This window comes from Nomascus leucogenys, chromosome 15 (assembly GCF_006542625.1).
Source record: "Nomascus leucogenys isolate Asia chromosome 15, Asia_NLE_v1, whole genome shotgun sequence".
Lineage (NCBI taxonomy): Eukaryota > Metazoa > Chordata > Mammalia > Primates > Hylobatidae > Nomascus > Nomascus leucogenys.
Window position 1 is genome coordinate 17,515,444 of NC_044395.1, and position 18,613 is coordinate 17,534,056.

The window sequence follows — 18,613 nt, forward strand, 5'->3', positions numbered from 1 at the left end:
TGGTATAAAATCATCAATCATCTGGCTATTTCTTTGACTTCCTATATTTTTTTGACTCCCTTGCATGTTAGTTCTTCTACTAATCTGCCTTTTTTCAGTTGGTTTTTCAGCAGACCTTCAGAGGGCGCAGGGGAAGTGTTCCTTTGGCCCCTGCAGCACCACAGGACCCCAGGTCCTGTCTGTGGTCGTGGTGGTAATGGGTGCCAGCCTGGACCAGTCCTGCATCGTGGAGCTTCACTCTGGACATTCTAAGGGGCAGACTGTGGCTGGGGCGTGAGGGATAATAAAGGTGGTGTGACCGAAGCCTCCTGTCTATACCGTCTTTTCTCTCCCCTTTCTCTGACAGCTCAACATCCTGGTGGATACAGGCAGCAGTAACTTTGCAGTGGGTGCTGCCCCCCACCCCTTCCTGCATCGCTACTACCAGAGGCAGCTGTGAGTCCTGGGGAGAGCCCGGGGGAGGTACCTTTTCCAAGGATCCAGGGCCAAGAAGGGTCAGGGGAGGGGTACAGAGACAAAGAGTCGATCCTCAGATTTTCTTCTTGGCAGGAAAGGGGAAGGGCGAAAAAAAGACAGTGACCAGGAGAGACAGGGTGAAGTGCGTGGTGAGAGGAGCTATACCATGGGAAAGGGTGAATTGAGAGGTAGCCAGGAAGTGCTTCACTACTGAGACAGGGCAGCCTCCTGCAGGAGGGAAAGGAGGAAGAGCCCATAGCTCACAGAACAATCTCAGGGGGCTCATTTTCTCTGCCTGAATGGGGAGACGAAAACCCCACATCCCCTCAGTGTCTCTCAGTTCCCTGACAACACCAGCTAAGTCTAAGCTGAACAGGCCTCAGTGATAGCTCCCCTTGCTGTGTTCTCACCCAGGGGCCACTCTAGGTGGCTTTGCATAGTCCAAGGACATGAAGGAAAGGGTCTTCCATAAAACCCTCTGCCTAGACCAGTATCAGGGAACTGAAAGCTGAAATATCTCCTCCATGCACCAGCCAGGGTGCCACCAGTTGGATTCTGCTTACTGGTGAAAGGGGGGTTGAAGAGAACTGGTGAAAGTGGGGGACTGGTGAAAGGGGGGTTGAAGAGGACTGGTGGAAGTGGGGACTGGTGAAAGGGGGGTTGAAGTGGGCTTTAAGAGGCAGTGAGGGATAATCTGGAAGCCTCCTTAGCATAAAAGCAGGAAGAGGAAGGGATGAGAGGACACCAATGTCTGAGACATCTGTGTGTGCAAACGTGAGTAGAGGCTTAAATCCTATCCTTGGACTTGTAGGCAGCTGCAAAACCCACCTTCCCTGTTTCCTCTAATGTCCCAATCTAAAAGAAGCAGTCAGGGAGGAGGGTGCAGGTAGGATCGATGAAAGGGCATTCACCAGCTCCTCGTCCTAGTTCCATCACTGCCCCCACCACACACAGAAGCCCTGGTTAGTGGTGTGATTAAACACAGGTGGGGCTGCCACATGTTGAGCACGTTTCACAGAAGTGGTATGTAATACCAACCTGCTTTTCTGAGATGCTTCTGCAAACCCCTTCTCTAGAACTTGCTGTAGAGGTTCCACATTCACCCTGCCTGGCACTTTCTCTACCACTCGGATGGTACCACTAGGTTCCAAGGCAGTAAGAGAGTCAATGGTTCCTTTTCTCTGGGAGCTTGACGGAGCCAGAGGGCGGAAGAGATGCCTGCTAGCTGTCCCTGCAGCAGCAGCAGCAGCAGGCACAATGCACAAAGCCCAGGCTTGTTCTTTACAGGGCCTGAGCTCAAGATCTAGGAATATGAGCAACAGAGATAGGAGAGCGAGTCTCAGCAATGGTTCCCTTCATCTATTTGCAAGCCCACTTTACACTCTGCTCTGGGTGATGAGTCTAGGGATGTTTTGCTGAGCACCTGAAAGCAGACTCTAGGATTCCCCTGAGATGAGATAAGGTGGCATTTGGGAGTAGGTTTAACTTAGATCCTTATACCAGTTGTGGTTATGCATCCACAGATCTCTGCCTTCTTTCCACAGGTCCAGCACATACCGGGACCTCCGGAAGGGTGTGTATGTGCCCTACACCCAGGGCAAGTGGGAAGGGGAGCTGGGCACCGACCTGGTAAGCATCCCCCATGGCCCCAACGTCACTGTGCGTGCCAACATTGCTGCCATCACTGAATCAGACAAGTTCTTCATCAACGGCTCCAACTGGGAAGGCATCCTGGGGCTGGCCTATGCTGAGATTGCCAGGGTGAGAGGAACAGGGCTTGGCCCTACACACTGTATGCACACTGCACACATGGCACACTACACAGAGAAGGAATTAGGAGAGAGAAGGGGAATTAGTGGAAGGAGGGCAACAATCAGTTTAAGGATTATTTAACAGGGGTATAGGGTGGCAGTCTAAATTTTAGCCCTATAGAGGGCAGAACCATAGTAACAGAAGCTGTGATAGGTACAAGAATAGGCTGTGGTTTCTATGTACTCTTAAGATCTTTTTTTTTTTTTTTTTTTTGAGACGGAGTTTCACTCTTGTTGCCCAAGCTGGAGTGCAATGGCGCAATCTCGGCTCACTGCAACCTCCGCCTCCTGGGTTCAAGCGATTTTCCTGCCTCAGCCTCCCGAGTAGCTGGGATTATAGGTGCCCACCATGACGCCCAGCTAATTTTTTCTATTTTTAGTAGAAATGGGATTTCATCATGTTAGCCAGGCTGGTCTCGAACTCCTGACCGCAGGTGATCCGCTCACCTTGGCCTTCCTAAGTGCTGGGATCACAGGCATGAGCCACTGCGCCCGGCCACTCTAAGATCTTTAATAAAGGCCCCCATAAATCTGAAGCTGGTTAGGCATAGGGGGATCAAAGATATATGAACCTGGCCAGGCGTGGTGGCTCACGCCTGTAATCCCAGCACTTTGGGAGGCCGAGGCGAGCGGATCACCTGAGGTCCGAAGTTCAAGACCAGCCTGACCAACATGGTGAAACCCCATCTCTACTGAAAACACAGAAATTAGCCAGGCATGTTGGCGCATGCCTGTAATCCCAGCTACTCAGGAGGCTGAGGCACGAGAATCACTTGAACCCAGGAGGTGAATGTTGCAGTGAGCGGAGATTGCGCCATTGCACTCCAGCTTGGGCAACAAGAGCAATACTCCGTCTCAAAAAAAAAAAAAAAAAAAATCTATGAATTTGTGAACCCATCAATACTGTCCTGTTTGCATTGCCACAGCTCCTGCTAACCCTTCCTCTGCCAAATCTCAGTGCCTTAAGATGGTCTTTCCCAAGGAGCATCCCCCAAGCCTTCAAATTTGCCTTCCAGTTTAGACAGGAAGCTGGCCTCAGTCTTTAGGTCCGTATGAGGACTCACTCCTTGTCTCTTTCTGCCAAAGCCTGACGACTCCCTGGAGCCTTTCTTCGACTCTCTGGTAAAGCAGACCCACGTTCCCAACCTCTTCTCCCTGCAGCTTTGTGGTGCTGGCTTCCCCCTCAACCAGTCTGAAGTGCTGGCCTCTGTCGGAGGGAGCATGGTGAGTAGGTGCTCAGAGAAGGGAGGTCCTGGCATTGAGGGAGAGATGGGTGTCATCCTCCCCACTCCCTGAAAGCTACACCACAGTTTTGGCTCCGATACTTAGAATCAGGAGGAACCTCTTTATATTCCCTACCCTCACTTTATTTTTCCATTCTTTTCTTCTTTGCGTTATTCCAGAAAGGAATCAAGGCACCTATGGTAAACTTGGAAAGGAAGGCAATTAGGAAAATTTCAAAGGAAATGAAAATAAGACCTGTTGAATTAAAATTATTCAGTTTGATGGTCAGAAGGCAGAGATATAAGAAGTTTGTCTATTTATTAATTAATTAGAACAATGGTGAATGGTTCTCCAATAAGCAGAGAAAATAAAACTTATAATATAAACAAATAACCATTCATTCAACATTTATTGTGGCAGTTTAGATTTAAATAACTTTATACCAAGGGCTGTATGATTCTGAAACAAATAATTAAAAATCCCGGAAAGCCTTTTCTCCTGAACACATTTAAGAAACTAGAAATCACTTTGGGCATGATTTATTTAGAAGCAGGAAGATGAAAAAGGTAGCCTGTAGAAGACCTTGCCACCCCAAGAAATCACGGATCTTATTGCTTGGTCCTTGGGGGACTCACTCTCCTTCTGTGCCAGGACACGGGTACCTGTCTCTTTTTTTCCCTAGATCATTGGAGGTATCGACCACTCGCTGTACACAGGCAGTCTCTGGTATACACCCATCCGGCGGGAGTGGTATTACGAGGTGATCATTGTGCGGGTGGAGATCAATGGACAGGATCTGAAAATGGACTGCAAGGAGGTAATAAAACCAAGGGAGACCCAGGGAACGTAAGTGGGTAGGCAGCACAATGTGAAGGAAGACTCTGGTTATGATGTTGGGAGGATGAGGCAGAGGTAATAGGACCTGCAGAAAGGGCTGGAAGTTGAGCCTAGAACAGTCAGGGGCTTAATGGTCACACAGCAGCATCTGAGGTTTGGGGCCTAGGGACTGGTAGTGAAAAAAAAAAACATGCAACTAGTTCTGATGTCTGGACTCTAGTCACTGCCTTGCTTCATAGCCGTGGGCAAGTCTTTTGTGAGACAGGGTGATAGAATGAAGAGTCTTGTCTTTGGAGTCCGGAAGACCCAGATCTGAATCTAGCTCTGATTTCTACTAGCTATGTACCTTTAGGCCAGTTACTATTCTGTGTTTCAGTTTCCTTATCTGCAAAACAGGTAAAAACAACTTTCTCAGAATATCAGAGATAATGTGTAAAGTGTTTATCTCTGTGGTTGGCAGTACTCAATAAGAGGTAACTAAATCATTTATGTCTTCCTTCCCTAGATTTTTTTTTTTTTTTTTTTTTTTTGAGACAGAGTCTCGCTGTCGCCCAGGCTGGAGTGCAGTGGCGCGATCTTGGCTCACTGCAGGCTCCACCCCCCAGGGTTCACGCCATTCTCCTGCCTCAGCCTCCCGAGTAGCTGGGACTACAGGCGCCCGCCACCATGCCCAGCTAATTTTTTTTTTTTTTTTGTATTTTTAGTAGAGACGGGGTTTCACTGTGTTAGCCAGGATGGTCTCGATCTCCTGACCTTGTGATCCGCCCGCCTCCGCCTCCCAAAGTGCTGGGATTACAGGCGTGAGCCACCGCGCCCGGCCTTCCTTCCCTAGATTTTTATGTATGTTAAATTAGAATAGATATAAATGTACTAAGAAAAGTTAAAAGCAGCCGGGTGTGGCTGTAATCCCAGCACTTTGGGAGGCCAAGGCGGGGGCAGATCATTTGAGGTCAGGAATTTGAGACCAGCCTGGTCAACATGGTGAAACCCCATTTCTACTAAAAATAGCCAGGCGTGGTGGCAGGCGCCTGTAGTCCCAGCTACTTGGGAGGCTGAGGCAAAATGGTTTGAACCCAGGAGGCAGAGGTTAGAGTGAGCCAAGATCACGCCACTGTACTCCAGCCTGGGTGACAGAGCTACACTCCATCTCAAAAAAAAAAAAAAAAAAAAAAAAGAAAAGAAAAAGTTAAAAGCACTACACAAGGTATTTTTATTTTCAAGTTTGGAGACTGCCTGCCCACCCAAGATAACAAGAATAAACATCTACCAAGTGCCTTCTATCTGCTGGGCATGATTCTAAGTGCTTTAAATTGCTGATTTATTTAATCCTTACAATAACCCTTTTAAGTAGGTGCTATTTTTATCCTCACTTTAGAGATGAAGAAACTGAGGCACAGAGGTTAACTTGTCCAAGCAGGTACATTTAGGAGGTGCCAAAGCCAAGATGCCAACATAGCCGGGGCCCCAGCAGTAACCCCCTACTGCCCAGAGCCCAGCATCAAAAACCTTTTGACTCTTCTAACTCTCTCTTTTCCCTCTTAGTACAACTATGACAAGAGCATTGTGGACAGTGGCACCACCAACCTTCGTTTGCCCAAGAAAGTGTTTGAAGCTGCAGTCAAATCCATCAAGGCAGCCTCCTCCGTGAGTGGACTAAGGATGGGGGTAAAAGAGATGGTACAGTGTCAGAGGGAGGTGGTAAGAATCACATTCTTAAGCAACAGCCAAGATGTCTGCACTTAGACCCTTCTAACTCAGAGCTCTTAAAACACTTTTCCCCTAGTCAGGCGTGGTGGCTCACGCCTGTAATCCCAGCACTTTGGGAGGCCAAGGTGGGCAGATCACTAGGTCAGGAGTTCAAGACCAGCCTGACCAACATGGTGAAATCCCATCTCTACTGAAAGTACAAAAATTAGCTGGGTGTAATCACCTGTAATCCTAGCTACTCGGGGGGCTGAGACAGGAGAATCACCTAACTCAGGAGGTGGAGGTTGCAGTGAGCCATGATCGTGCCACTGCACTCCAGCCTGGGCAACAGAGTGAGACTCTGTTTCAAAAAAAAAAAAACAACAACAAAAAAACGCTTCCCCTTTATGTCTGTCACTTTGCTCATCACACAATCCATCCCCCGGTACAAAAGTTTGACATCGCACTCCCACTCTCTTCCTATAATCCTCTGGTTGGTTTACCCCTCCCCACTTTGGATATTTCACTGGAAAAGCAAATGAAGGGCCCAGTTAATGTATCTGAACATGGGAGGTGTGAGATGGTAAAGAGGCTTTTCCTCATTGTTACCCCTTGTTGCCAACACAGACGGAGAAGTTCCCTGATGGTTTCTGGCTAGGAGAGCAGCTGGTGTGCTGGCAAGCAGGCACCACCCCTTGGAACATTTTCCCAGTCATCTCACTCTACCTAATGGGTGAGGTTACCAACCAGTCCTTCCGCATCACCATCCTTCCGCAGGTATGTCCCAGCCTGAGTCAGGGGGATCTCTCTTAAAAGTACACACTGGGAGACAGTGAGCAGGTATGGCTTGCCAAAACTTGGAAGACAGAACAGATGAGTAGTGTCCAGCAGTAAAGGGGTCTTAGAAAACCCGTTAGAGCTCAGGGATGGTAAAGGGAAGGGCATAGATGCCTAGAAGGCAGAGATGGGGTGAAGGAGAGTGAGGAAGACACTCACCCTGTGATTGCTTACCCCTAGCAATACCTGCGGCCAGTGGAAGATGTGGCCACGTCCCAAGACGACTGTTACAAGTTTGCCATCTCACAGTCATCCACGGGCACTGTTATGGGAGCTGTTATCATGGAGGGCTTCTACGTTGTCTTTGATCGGGCCCGAAAACGAATTGGCTTTGCTGTCAGCGCTTGCCATGGTGAGAGTGCCAGGGCTGAGGGTTTGGGGTCAGCCTCTCCATATTTTCCTTGTCAAACAACAGTTAGTATACCTGGGCCCCTGTCAGTTTAGGGGAGGGTAGTAACAGTTGCCTCAAACCCAAGTCAACAATTGTGCAAAAGCTAGTGTCAATGCTCGTCCTTTTTTTGTACTGCCTGCCATAATGACCACTGCCTGGATTGGTAACCTCTGTTGGAAACCCAGAGCAGCAAGAGCTACCTGGGTACCTTGGGAAGCTCTTGATGCAAGGGTAGCAGACTGAGTCTACAGTGACCCTGTCAGCTGCCACATGGTGAGGCTGAATGCTACTTCAGAAAGGTGGCAGGGTTTTGTAGTTGGATTTCAGCAGCAGAAAGTTAAGTTTACTAGGTGTGGCTTTTGGTCAAGGGGGTGGCTTTTGGTCAACTCAGAACTACTGACTTTTAGTTATCACTCCTACCGGCTGGGTACACAAGGAAGGGCTGCTGCTCCCAGTGACTTGGGAGGGGAGACAGGCCTCTACCTGGTGCTGGCTTCCCGGCCTGCTCCTAAGTATCTCCTGGGAAGGAGATTAGATAGCTTCTGCATGGGCTAATTTCAAGGCCTCACTATCAGGAAGTTCTTTTTATTATATAACCCAAACTGCTCTATGACAATGAGAACTGTCCATTCACATTTGCCTTCTCCTCAGTGCACGATGAGTTCAGGACAGCAGCGGTGGAAGGCCCTTTTGTCACCTCGGACATGGAAGACTGTGGCTACAACATTCCACAGACAGACGAGTCAACCCTCATGACCATAGCCTATGTCATGGCTGCCATCTGCGCCCTCTTCATGCTGCCACTCTGCCTCATGGTGTGTCAGTGGCGCTGCCTCCGCTGCCTGCGCCAGCAGCATGATGACTTTGCTGATGACATCTCCCTGCTGAAGTGAGGAGGCCCATGGGCAGAAGATAGAGATTCCCCTGGACCACACCTCCGTGGTTCACTTTGGTCACAAGTAGGAGACACAGATGGCAACTGTGGCCAGTGCACCTCAGGACCCTCCCCACCCACCAAATGCCTCTGCCTTGATGGAGAAGAAGGAAAAGGCTGGCAAGGTGGGTTCCAGGGACTGTACCTGTAGGAAACAGCAAAGAGAAGAAAGAAGCACTCTGCTGGCGGGAATACTCTTGTTCACCTCAAATTTAATTCGGGAAATTCTGCTGCTTGAAACTTCAGCCCTGAACCTTTGTCCATCAGTCCTTTAAATTCTCCAACCCAAAGTATTCTTCTGTTCTTAGTTTCAGAAGTACTGGCATCACACGCAGGTTACCCTGGCGTGTATTCCTGTGGTACCCTGGCAGAGAAGAGACCAAGCTTGTTTCCCTGCTGGCCAAAGTCAGTAGGAGAGGATGCACAGTTTGCTATTTGCTTTAGAGACAGGGACTGTATAAACAAGCCTAACATTGGTGCAAAGATTGCCTCTTGAATTTTAAAAAAAAAAAACTAGATTGAATATTTATACAAATGGGGGCGGTTGGAAAGAGGAGGAGAGGGAGTACAAAGACAGGGAATAGTGGGATCAAAGCTAGGAAAGGCAGAAACACAACCACTCACCAGTCCTAGTTTTAGACCTCATCTCCAAGATAGCATCTCATCTCATAAGATGGGTGTTGTTTTCAATGTTTTCTTTTCTGTGGTTGCAGCCTGACCAAAAGTGAGATGGGAAGGGCTTATCTAGCCAAAGAGCTCTTTTTTAGCTCTCTTAAATGAAGTGCCCACTAAGAAGTTCCACTTAACACATGAATTTCTGCCATATTAATTTCACTTGTCTCTATCTGAACCACCCTTTATTCTACATATGATAGGTAGCACTGAAATATCCTAACCCCCTAAGCTCCAGGTGCCCTGTGGGAGAGCAACTGGACTATAGCAGGGCTGGGCTCTGTCTTCCTGGTCACAGGCTCACTCTTTCCCCCAAATCTTCCTCTGGAGCTTTGCAGCCAAGGTGCTAAAAGGAATAGGTAGGAGACCTCTTCTACCTAATCCTTAAAAGCATAATGTTGAAGATTCATTCAATAGCTGATGCCCTATAACCCCTGCCTGGATTTCTTCCTATTAGGCCATAAAAAGTAGCAAGATCTTTACATAATTCAGAGTGGTTTCATTGCCTTCCTACCCTCTCTAATGGCCCCTCCATTTATTTGACTAAAGCATCACACAGTGGCACTAGTATTATACCAAGAGTATGAGAAATACAGTGCTTTATGGCTCTAACATCATTGCCTTCAGTATCAAGGCTGCCTGGAGAAAGGATGGCAGCCTCAGGGCTTCCTTATATCCTCCACCACAAGAGCTCCTTGATGAGGGCCATCTTTTTCCCCTATCCTGCTCTCCCCTCCCTGCTCCTAATGGTACATGGGTACTCAGGCTGGTTCTTGGGCTAGGTAGTGGGGACCAAGTTCATTACCTCCCTATCAGTTCTAGCAGAGTAAACTACGGTACCAGTGTTAGTGGGAAGAGCTGGGTTTTCCTGGTATACCCACTGCATCCTACTCCTATCTGGTCAACACGCTGCTTCCAGGTATGCGACCTGCCAAGTGTGGAATTACCTGATAAGGGAGAGGGAAATACAAGGAGGGCCTCTGGTGTTCCTGGCCTCAGCTAGCTGCCCACAAGCCATAAACCAATAAAACAAGAATACTGAGTCAGTTTTTTATCTGGGTTCTCTTCATTCCCACTGCACTTGGTGCTGCTTTGGCTGACTGGGAACACCCCATAACTACAGAGTCTGACAGGAAGACTGGAGACTGTCTACTTCTAGCTCGGAACTTACTGTGTAAATAAACTTCCAGAACTGCTACCATGAAGTGAAAATGCCACAATCTGCTTTATAATTTCTACCCATGTTGGGAAAAACTGGCTTTTTCCCAGCCCTTTCCAGGGCATAAAACTCAACCCCTTCAATAGCAAGTCCCATCAGCCTATTATTTTTTTAAAGAAAACTTGTACTTGTTTTTCTTTTTACAGTTACTTCCTTCCTGCCCCAAAACTATAAACTCTAAGTGTAAAAAAAAGTCTTAATAACAGCTTCTTGCTTGTAAAAATATGTATTATACATCTCTATTTTTAAATTCTCCTCCTGAAAAATGAATGTCCCATTCTCCACTCACTGCATTTGGGGCCTTTCCCATTGGTCTGCATGTCTTTTATCATTGCAGGCCAGTGGACAGAGGGAGAAGGGAGAACAGGGGTGGCCAACACTTGTGTTGCTTTCAGACTGATCCTGAACAAGAAAGAGTAACACTGAGGCGCTCGCTCCCATGCACAACTCTCCAAAACACTTATCCTCCTGCAAGAGTGGGCTTTCCAGGAGGCAGTTAAGCCCCCTCCTCACCCCTTCCTTTTTTCTTTCTTTACTCCTTTGGCTTCAAAGGATTTTGGAAAAGAAACAATATGCTTTACACTCATTTCCAATTTCTAAATTTTCAGGGGATACTGAAAAATACGGCAGGTGGCCTAAGGCTGCTGTAAAGTTGAGGGGAGAGGAAATCTTAAGATTACAAGAGAACAAATCCCCTAAACGAAAAGAACAACAGAACTGGTCTTCCATTTTGCCACCTTTCCTGTTCATGACAGCTACTAACCTGGAGACAGTAACATTTCATTAACCAAAGAAAGTGGGTCACCTGACCTCTGAAGAGCTGAGTACTCAGGCCACTCCAATCACCCTACAAGATGCCAAGGAGGTCCCAGGAAGTCCAGCTCCTTAAACTGACGCTAGTCAATAAACCTGGGCAAGTGAGGCAAGAGAAATGAGAATGAATCCATCTGTGAGGTGACAGGCAAGGATGAAAGACAAAGAAGGAGAAGAGTATCAAAAGCAGAGAGGAGATCATTTAGTTGGGTCTGAAAGGAAAAGTCTTTGCTATCCAACATGTACTGCTAGTACCTGTAAGCATTTTAGGTCCCAGAATGGAAAAAAAAAAATCAGCTATTGGTAATATAATAATGTCCTTTCCCTTGAGTCAGTTTTTTAAAAAAGTTAACTCTTAGTTTTTACTTGTTTAATTCTAAAAGAGAAAGGAGCTGAGGCCATTCCCTGTAGGAGTAAAGATAAAAGGATAGGAAAAGATTCAAAGCTCTAACAGAGTCACAGCTTTCCCAGGTATAAAACCTAAAATTAAGAAGTACAATAAGCAGAGGTGGAAAATGATCTAGTTCCTGATAGCTACCCACGGAGCAAGTGATTTATAAATCTGAAATCCAAACTACTTTCTTAATATCACTTTGGTCTCCATTTTTCCCAGGACAGGAAATATGTCCCCCCTAACTTTCTTGCTTCAGAAATTAAAATCCAGCATCCCAAGATCATTCTACAAGTAATTTTGCACAGACATCTCCTCACCCCAGTGCCTGTCTGGAGCTCACCCAAGGTCACCAAACAACTTGGTTGTGAACCAACTGCCTTAACCTTCAGGGGGAGGGGGATTAGCTAGACTAGGAGACCAGAAGTGAATGGGAAAGGGTGAGGACTTCACAATGTTGGCCTGTCAGAGCTTAATGATTAGAAGCCAAGCCAGTGGCAGCAAAGGCAGGCTTGGCCCAGGAAAAACCTGTGGGCTGTGCTAATTTCTGTCCAGAAAATAGGATGGACAGAAGCTTGTGGGGTGCATGGAGGAATTGGGACCTGGTTATGTTGTTATTCTCGGACTGTGAATTTTGGTGATGTAAAACAGAATATTCTGTAAACCTAATGTCTGTATAAATAATGAGCGTTAACACAGTAAAATATTCAATAAGAAGTCAAACTACTAGGGTTACTTTTTTTTCCTCAATGAGAGTCTCACTTTATCCATTTGGAGTAGAGTGGCTAAAACAATACTGAGGCTTCTGGAGGCTTTCGGTAAGCAAGGCATCTGGTTGGACAGTGGGTGAGCACCAGGCTTTAAATCTGCATACATGAGCCTTAAGAAAATGGACTAGAGGCTGAGCCAAACCAAAGCAGAATGGCCTTAGAGCAACAGCAGGTTCCTAGGTGGTTTTTATATTGTATTTGAAAACAGCCCTGGGCAGGGATATCATAATTTCAAGGCCAAACTAAACATCATCTTCCCTACAATCTGCATCCCCCAAAGGAATTGCAAGATGAGGGGGAACAGACTGTTTCTGCATAATATACATACTTTCATTTACGAACATTGGAATACAGACTTTCTATACACACATTACCTATATAATAAAAATGTACATGGCATGAGTATATGTCACTGTATAAATATAGAGTTTTAGAAATCTTGAACCCGCGCTTCCTGTTCACATCAGTTTCTCTTCTTCTTCCTCCCCAGTCAGGTCCGTCATTTAAGAGTTGGACAAAAGGGACAAGTGTCATTTGTGTTGGTCTGGGCCCAGAATTTGATACACTGGAAAGAAAGAAAGACATACCTCAGGTTTATCTGGAAAAACAAAGGGAAGGAAGGAGAGAATGCCAATAAGGTTCAGCAAGGCCTAAGTCAGAAAAGTTCTCACACTGAGGTACAAGAAGGGCTTTTTTTGTTGTTGTTGTTTTTTCTTTTTTTGAGACAGAGTCTCACTCTATTGCCCAGGCTGGAGTGCAGTGGTGCGACCTCAGCTCACTGGAACCTCTGCTTCCTGGGTTCAAGCTATTCTCCTGCCTCAGCCTCCAGAGTAGCTGGGATTACAGGTGTTCACCACCATTCCCAGCTGATTTTTATATTTTTAGTAGAGAGGAGGTTTCACTTTGTTGGCCAGGCTGGTCTTGAACTCCTGGCCTCAAGTGTTCTGTCTGCCTCAGCCTCCCAAAGTGCTGGGATTACAGGTGTGAGCCACTGTGCCTGGCCCCAAGAAGGGCTATTCAATGGCTCTTACCCCAAAAGAATCCTCAGTGCAAGTGAACCTGTCCTTTTTATGAGGAACATTAACAATGAGCTGATGAAAGTGTTCATGATGCTGCTTTTTGTTGAATGTCTAGTGTGGCTTGCTCCCCCTTAGGATCCATTTTGCCTGAGATGAGCATCTCTGTTCTAATACCTGACACCCTCAAATCTTATTCAGGAATTTTTCTTACCAAGAATTTAGATGTAAATTCAGTTTCTACCTCTTGGAAAAGCAAAATGAACAAAACAAAATGTTGTTAAGAGGGAATCATCCCTGCTACTAAGAGACTTAACTCTGCCTGGCAACATAAAAAAAATAGGAATGACTTGTCAGTCTGTGAAGATAATCTCTAACCGGCAAGCCTTCCAAGCTATTCTGTTAATGGAGTTACTAATCTCATACTCAGGTCCTCCATTCCATTCCTCTCATCTAGGCAAAGTCTTCTGATAATGCTATATTTTGAACAATAGTTAGATATGTGGGATTATCACTCATTGTCAATTTTCCAAGAAAGTTATTTAGTGCTCAGTATGAATTGCTTATCCAGCCCCCTGAAAGGAATGGGGTAAAAAGCTGAGAGATCCTAACTGCAGTATTCTGAATTCTGCTAATGTTTAAGCCACAATTTATTGAAAATCTTATGATTAGATATTAGAGACCAGGTGCAGTGGCTCACGCACGTAATCCCAGCACTTTGGGAGGCTGAGGCAGGAGGATCACCTGAGCCCAGGAGTTTGAGACCAGCCTGGGCAACATAACAAGACCTTGTCTCTATTAAAAAAGAAAAAAAAAATTAGCTGGGCATGATGGCATGTGCCTGTAGTCTCAGCTACTCAAGAGACTGAAGCACCTTGAGCCTAGGAGATTGAGGCTATAGTGAGCTAGAATCGTGCCACTGCATTCCAGTCTGGGCAACAGAAAGAAACCCTATCTCAAAAAACAAAAAAAAGGCTGGGCACGGTGGCTCACGCCTGTACTCCCAACACTTTGGGAGGCCGAGATGGGCGGATCACAAGGTCAGGAGTTCGAGACCAGCCTGGCCAACATGGTGAAACCCCATCTCTACTAAAAATACAAAAATTAGCCAGGCATGTTGGCGGGCGCCTGTAGTCCCAGCTACTCAGGAGGCTGAGGCAGGAGAATCACTTGGAGGTTGCAGTGAACTGAGATCACACCACTGCACTCCTGGGCAGTGCACAGCCTGGGCAACAGAGCGAGACTCTGTCTTAAAAAAAAAAAAGATATTAATGATGAGCACCAACACAGTAAAAGAAAAATTATTTTAGCTGTCAGGAAAAAAAAAGAGTAGAAAATGAGAAAGAAAAATTATTTTAGCTGTCAGAAGAAAAAGTGTAGAAAATGAGGAAGGTCTGTAACACCTACCTCCTTGTGCAATACATGGGTACACGCCATTGGATGCAGCTCACTGGGCTGTACGAGTTTCTGGCACATTAGACATAGCTTACAGGTGGCTGGAGCCTGTAGAACAGAGGCGGCATGGTCAAAAGGCAAGGAACCTCTGGGTCTCCTTGCCTTTTATGCCCATAATTCCATGTAGCAAAAAGATTTATATCAAAAGAAATAAAAATCCAAATATAGATTCTTGCCTAAAATATTTGCATTTTCCCAGTAGGGCTGCAAATAACCCAACTGATGGTTTCTTCCTGCACTCCACCTGTAAACCCACTCCTTCCTCACCTCCAGCTTCTCCATATCACAGTGTTCAAAGAAAAAGAGTCTTACATGTGAAGACCTTCCAGGATATGAAACTTGGGCAGAAGGCAAGAACATTGGGGTACTGATTTGGGCCAGCGGAGCAGGGAACAAGGCCCGGATGCGACCAAGTGGCTGTAGGTAGAAACATGGTCAGAGTAAGAGAAGAGAGTCTGAGTAACAGCATATCACAAAAATCACTTATTTCCCAGTCCAGCAAAAGAAAAAAGCAGACTAGCTACCTCTGACTGGAATGCTTCTTCCCACCCCACGTTTTTCTGAAATCTACCTCTCCCACAGCCCTCAACAGGCCTAAGTTCTCTCCCAAGTGGCTTTTCTCACCTGAGTACTTGCTGCCACCCGCTCATGTTCTGCCAGTCGTGCAGCAACCAACTGGATAAGTTCCTCCATGGTCAGGCCTGCCATGGTGGTACGTGCTGTCTTGATCTGCTGAAGAATGTTGGTCATCTGGGCCCTGAGAAAGAAAAATGTTGAGAGAGAGAAAGCCTACGCTATACCCACGGGGAACACCCATGTAACCTCTATGTTAACCCATAAGCATTTCTCTGATAAAGACATCTGAATCAGTCCTTGAAGATACTTACTTATTGCACTGTGGGAACCGGGTCAGCAGCTTCTCCAGGATCTTCTCCAGTTTGTCTACTGGTTGGGGCCGGGGAGTTTCAGTAGAAGCCTTAACACCGCCCAAGCCTGGGGGAGGCGGGATGGAGGCGGCAGGGGGCATGTGTGGACCGTGGGGGCTGACAAGGGAACCCAAGCCAGGGCTATTTCTGCCATGGGAGCCAGGAAGGGGTGAGGAAGGCTGGTTGGGCTGGGAAAGGGCAGGGTTCAGGATTGGGAAAGACAAGGAGCGAGGATCTGCACTGGGCATAACCATGGGCATTGTGACCTGCCCAATGGAGAAGGGCATCCGAGGAGCCAGAGAGGGACTGGGTTGAAACACCTGAAGCATGAAGTCTGTCTGCAGATGAGAAGAGGTAGAGGACGAGAGAGAAAGGAAGAAAAAGAAAGTTTAGGAAACTGGAGAAGAAATCAATGAACAACTCTTGCACTGAACAGGGATGGTTCCAATATCTTCATAAAAAGAACACGTAGAAGACTCTGCTGCTGCTACCAACACAGAAAGGTGAACTTCCCCGCAAAGCCACTCTCTTACCTCTGATGGGGGTGGAGGTAAAGTGGGAGTAGGGATTTGCGGAAGGCTGCTCAGCTTGGCTCCGTTCCTCACTAACTGGATATGACTATTAAATTGGTCCTAAAAAAAAAAAAGCATTATTTTTACTGCTGAACTGACTGAGGCTCTCTAGAAAGACAGCACCATCCATTATCAGGAAAACAAAAGGAATAGTAGGATAGGCCCCAAATGGCAATGCAAAAGGCTACCTCCCAATTGCTGGAAGTGTTAAGCACAGACTAACACTGACTGAATTATGACTCATAAATATACTTACGCGAACATTCTTTTTCATTATCCGAACTCCATTCAGTCTCGTCTCCCACTCCTGTTTGGAACGAACTGTCTCCAGTGTTGGGGGAGTTGACCTTTCAAGAAACCAACAGGAATTTACAGATTTAAAGAAAGCCCTGCTGGGCACAGCAACTCATGCCTGTAATCCCAGCACTTTGAGAGGCCAAGGCGGGCAGATCACTTGAGCTCAGGAGTTCTAGACCAGCCTGGGCAATGTGGCTAAACCCTGTCTCTTAAAAAAATGCAAAATTAGCCAGGTGTGGTGGCTCGCACCTGTATTCCCAGCTACTTGGCAGGCTGAGGCAGGAGGATGGCTTGTGCTCAGGAGACAGAGGTTGCAGTGAGCCAAGATGGCACCACTACACAACAGAGGGAGACCCTGTCTTTAAAAAAAAAAAAAAAAAAAAAAAGCCCAATTCCTAATTCTCTGAGATAGCAAAAGCAAAATAGTAGCTGGCTAATTGCCGTTGAGAAGAGGTAGGAGCAGGTGCAGGAGAAGCCCAAGATTCGAATTCCTTTGCCTCACTTTAACTCCAGTATCTTTTAAGTAATTGAGAAAGAGAACCAACAACAGAGAGAGGGTTCTTGTCTGCCTGAAAATGCCACAGGGGTCCTCCAAGTTCCACGGCAGAAAGAAAATAAATGACTACATAGGAAACGAATCTCCAAAGACCATTGTTATGCTTTATAGGTTAACAGACGCTGGTTATTTTTTATTTTTTAGAGACAGGGTCTCACTGTCACCTAGGCTGGAGTGCAGTGTCGGCCTCCTGGGCACAAGTGATCCTCCTGCCTCGACCTCCCAAAGTGCTGGGATTATAGGAACATGCTATTATATCTGGCTTTAACAGATAGTGTTTATCCAAATGGAAACAAAATATTAAAAAATGCAAAACTATAAAACTGTAGCAGGGAAGAGTTACAGTATAGAACTTTAGAATGTGAGAAGAAAAATCACTGAGCAATTGCTATTGCAGACAGAGATAGCCTTACAATTCCTGTGCAGATAGAATAAGTGCCAGACTAGCTGGCCTAGGAATTAAAAAACTTTAACAAACAAACAAACAAATTGCAAGGCAATTAAAGCTCTAGAACAGAAAGGTACTTACTTGAGGTAAGTAAGGTGCAATTCTGCCTCTTTTTCTGCTTCTTCTAGTTTCAGTACCAGTAACTCTTTCCGGCTCTCTAGTGATAAGATCTAAGGAAGCCACACACATATAAATACTTTATTAATTTTACATACGCAAAGGTACCCCTAGGTAGTGAAAACAAATGCTTACTGGCTCTCCTATTACTATGCCAAAAGTAGATACCATCTGGAAGCCTGAAATTAAGACTTTGAAGATATCAGCTCCTCTTCTCACCTCTGCCTTCCAGGCCCGTTCAGTCTCTTCCATAATGTTCCTATTTATTTCGCCATCCTGATTCTTGAGTCTATCCAGTTCCATTTCCCACACCTCTCTGTAAGATAAGAAACCAAGAACAAAACTAAGCTTGTTGAGAGACACTAGGGCAAAAGTACAACGCAAAATTGGTCAGCCAAGTGTTACAGGAAGTCTTACTCTAAGTATTAACTATACTTATTTTTCTTTCTTCTTTTTTTTTTTGCTAATCAAAAGAGAGCTGGAGTACAAGTATCAAATACAGATACAGACAAATAATGTTTACAGTGGTCTGCAGTTGCATAAAGGCCCTATATTTGAAAGTAAAAATGTTGTGACCGGGCGTGGTGGCTGACACCTGTAATCCTAGCACTTTGGAAGTCCAAGATGGGCAGATCACTTGAAATCAGGAGTTTGAGACCAGTCTGGCCAGCATGGTGAAACTCCATCTCTACTAAAAATACAAAAATTAGCTGGGTGTGATGGCACATGCCTGTAGTCCCAGCTACTCAGAAGGGTGAGGCAAGAGAATTGCTTGAACCTGGGAGGCGAAGGTTGCAGTGAGCCGAGATCGCACCACTGCACTCCAGCCTAGGCTACAAAGCAAGACTCTGTCTCAAAAAAAAAAAAAAAAAGTTTGTATCTCCACTTGCTAAAATAAGGTTACCTACAGTAGGAAAAAGACTGCATCTTAGAACAAAAGCCCTCCATTGAAGGCAGAACGTTATTCTATGTTCAAGAGGATTCAAAACCATTATGGCATTCTGCATTCTTATTTCCCAACAGGTCTTTTAGTATGGGTCCTGAAGAATGCAGGACCGAACACAGGGGTCCACTTTTTTGTTTGTTTGTTTTTTATAGACAGGGTCTTACTCTGTTGCCCAGACCAGAGTACAGTGCTGTGACCTTGGTTCACTGCAGCCTCAACCCCCTGGGCTCATGCAATCT

The 18,613-nt window shown here is 46.1% G+C and overlaps 3 protein-coding genes across 4 annotated transcripts in view; 2 read left to right on the forward strand and 1 right to left on the reverse strand.

Moving 5' to 3' along the window:
- BACE1 (beta-secretase 1) overlaps positions 1 to 11,994 on the forward strand; it is a 31,163-nt gene extending 19,169 nt beyond the window's left edge. Inside the window, exons 2-9 of the mRNA XM_003253197.3 lie at positions 347 to 435; positions 2,001 to 2,217; positions 3,354 to 3,491; positions 4,174 to 4,308; positions 5,871 to 5,972; positions 6,642 to 6,791; positions 7,032 to 7,203; positions 7,894 to 11,994. Coding sequence (XP_003253245.1) covers positions 347 to 435; positions 2,001 to 2,217; positions 3,354 to 3,491; positions 4,174 to 4,308; positions 5,871 to 5,972; positions 6,642 to 6,791; positions 7,032 to 7,203; positions 7,894 to 8,135 — 1,245 coding nt within the window. The 3' untranslated portion in view covers positions 8,136 to 11,994. The remainder of the gene's footprint in view (positions 1 to 346; positions 436 to 2,000; positions 2,218 to 3,353; positions 3,492 to 4,173; positions 4,309 to 5,870; positions 5,973 to 6,641; positions 6,792 to 7,031; positions 7,204 to 7,893) is intronic.
- Positions 9,409 to 11,994, forward strand: LOC115830494. The gene is made up of 2 exons (XM_030794805.1): positions 9,409 to 9,767; positions 10,940 to 11,994. The coding sequence occupies exons 1-2, from the start codon at positions 9,432 to 9,434 to the stop codon at positions 11,000 to 11,002; spliced, it is 399 nt and encodes a 132-aa protein (XP_030650665.1). The 5' UTR covers positions 9,409 to 9,431; the 3' UTR covers positions 11,003 to 11,994.
- Positions 11,995 to 12,003: 9 nt separating this feature from the next.
- The window catches only part of RNF214 (ring finger protein 214), a 57,401-nt gene continuing 50,791 nt past the window's right edge, over positions 12,004 to 18,613 (reverse strand). Inside the window, exons 7-15 of one of the 2 annotated variants that reach the window (XM_003253201.3) lie at positions 17,648 to 17,744; positions 17,393 to 17,481; positions 16,267 to 16,357; positions 15,972 to 16,070; positions 15,400 to 15,776; positions 15,137 to 15,269; positions 14,825 to 14,929; positions 14,465 to 14,560; positions 12,004 to 12,606 (exon numbers count right to left, since the gene is read on the reverse strand). In XM_003253201.3, the coding sequence (XP_003253249.1) occupies positions 12,541 to 12,606; positions 14,465 to 14,560; positions 14,825 to 14,929; positions 15,137 to 15,269; positions 15,400 to 15,776; positions 15,972 to 16,070; positions 16,267 to 16,357; positions 17,393 to 17,481; positions 17,648 to 17,744 (1,153 nt within the window). In that variant the 3' untranslated portion in view covers positions 12,004 to 12,540. The remainder of the gene's footprint in view (positions 12,607 to 14,464; positions 14,561 to 14,824; positions 14,930 to 15,136; positions 15,270 to 15,399; positions 15,777 to 15,971; positions 16,071 to 16,266; positions 16,358 to 17,392; positions 17,482 to 17,647; positions 17,745 to 18,613) is intronic. The other variant, XM_003253202.3, reaches the window with a different exon arrangement.

What these genes read in the sequence shown, in the direction of transcription:
- LOC115830494 (XM_030794805.1), top strand. Translation starts at nt 9,432, where the DNA reads ATGAGAAATACAGTGCTTTATGGCTCTAACATCATTGCCTTCAGTATC. An exon ending in GGTCAACACGCTGCTTCCAG is followed by an intron (nt 9,768 to 10,939) that starts GTATGCGACCTG and finishes AGGAGGTCCCAG; the next exon opens with GAAGTCCAGCTCCTTAAACT.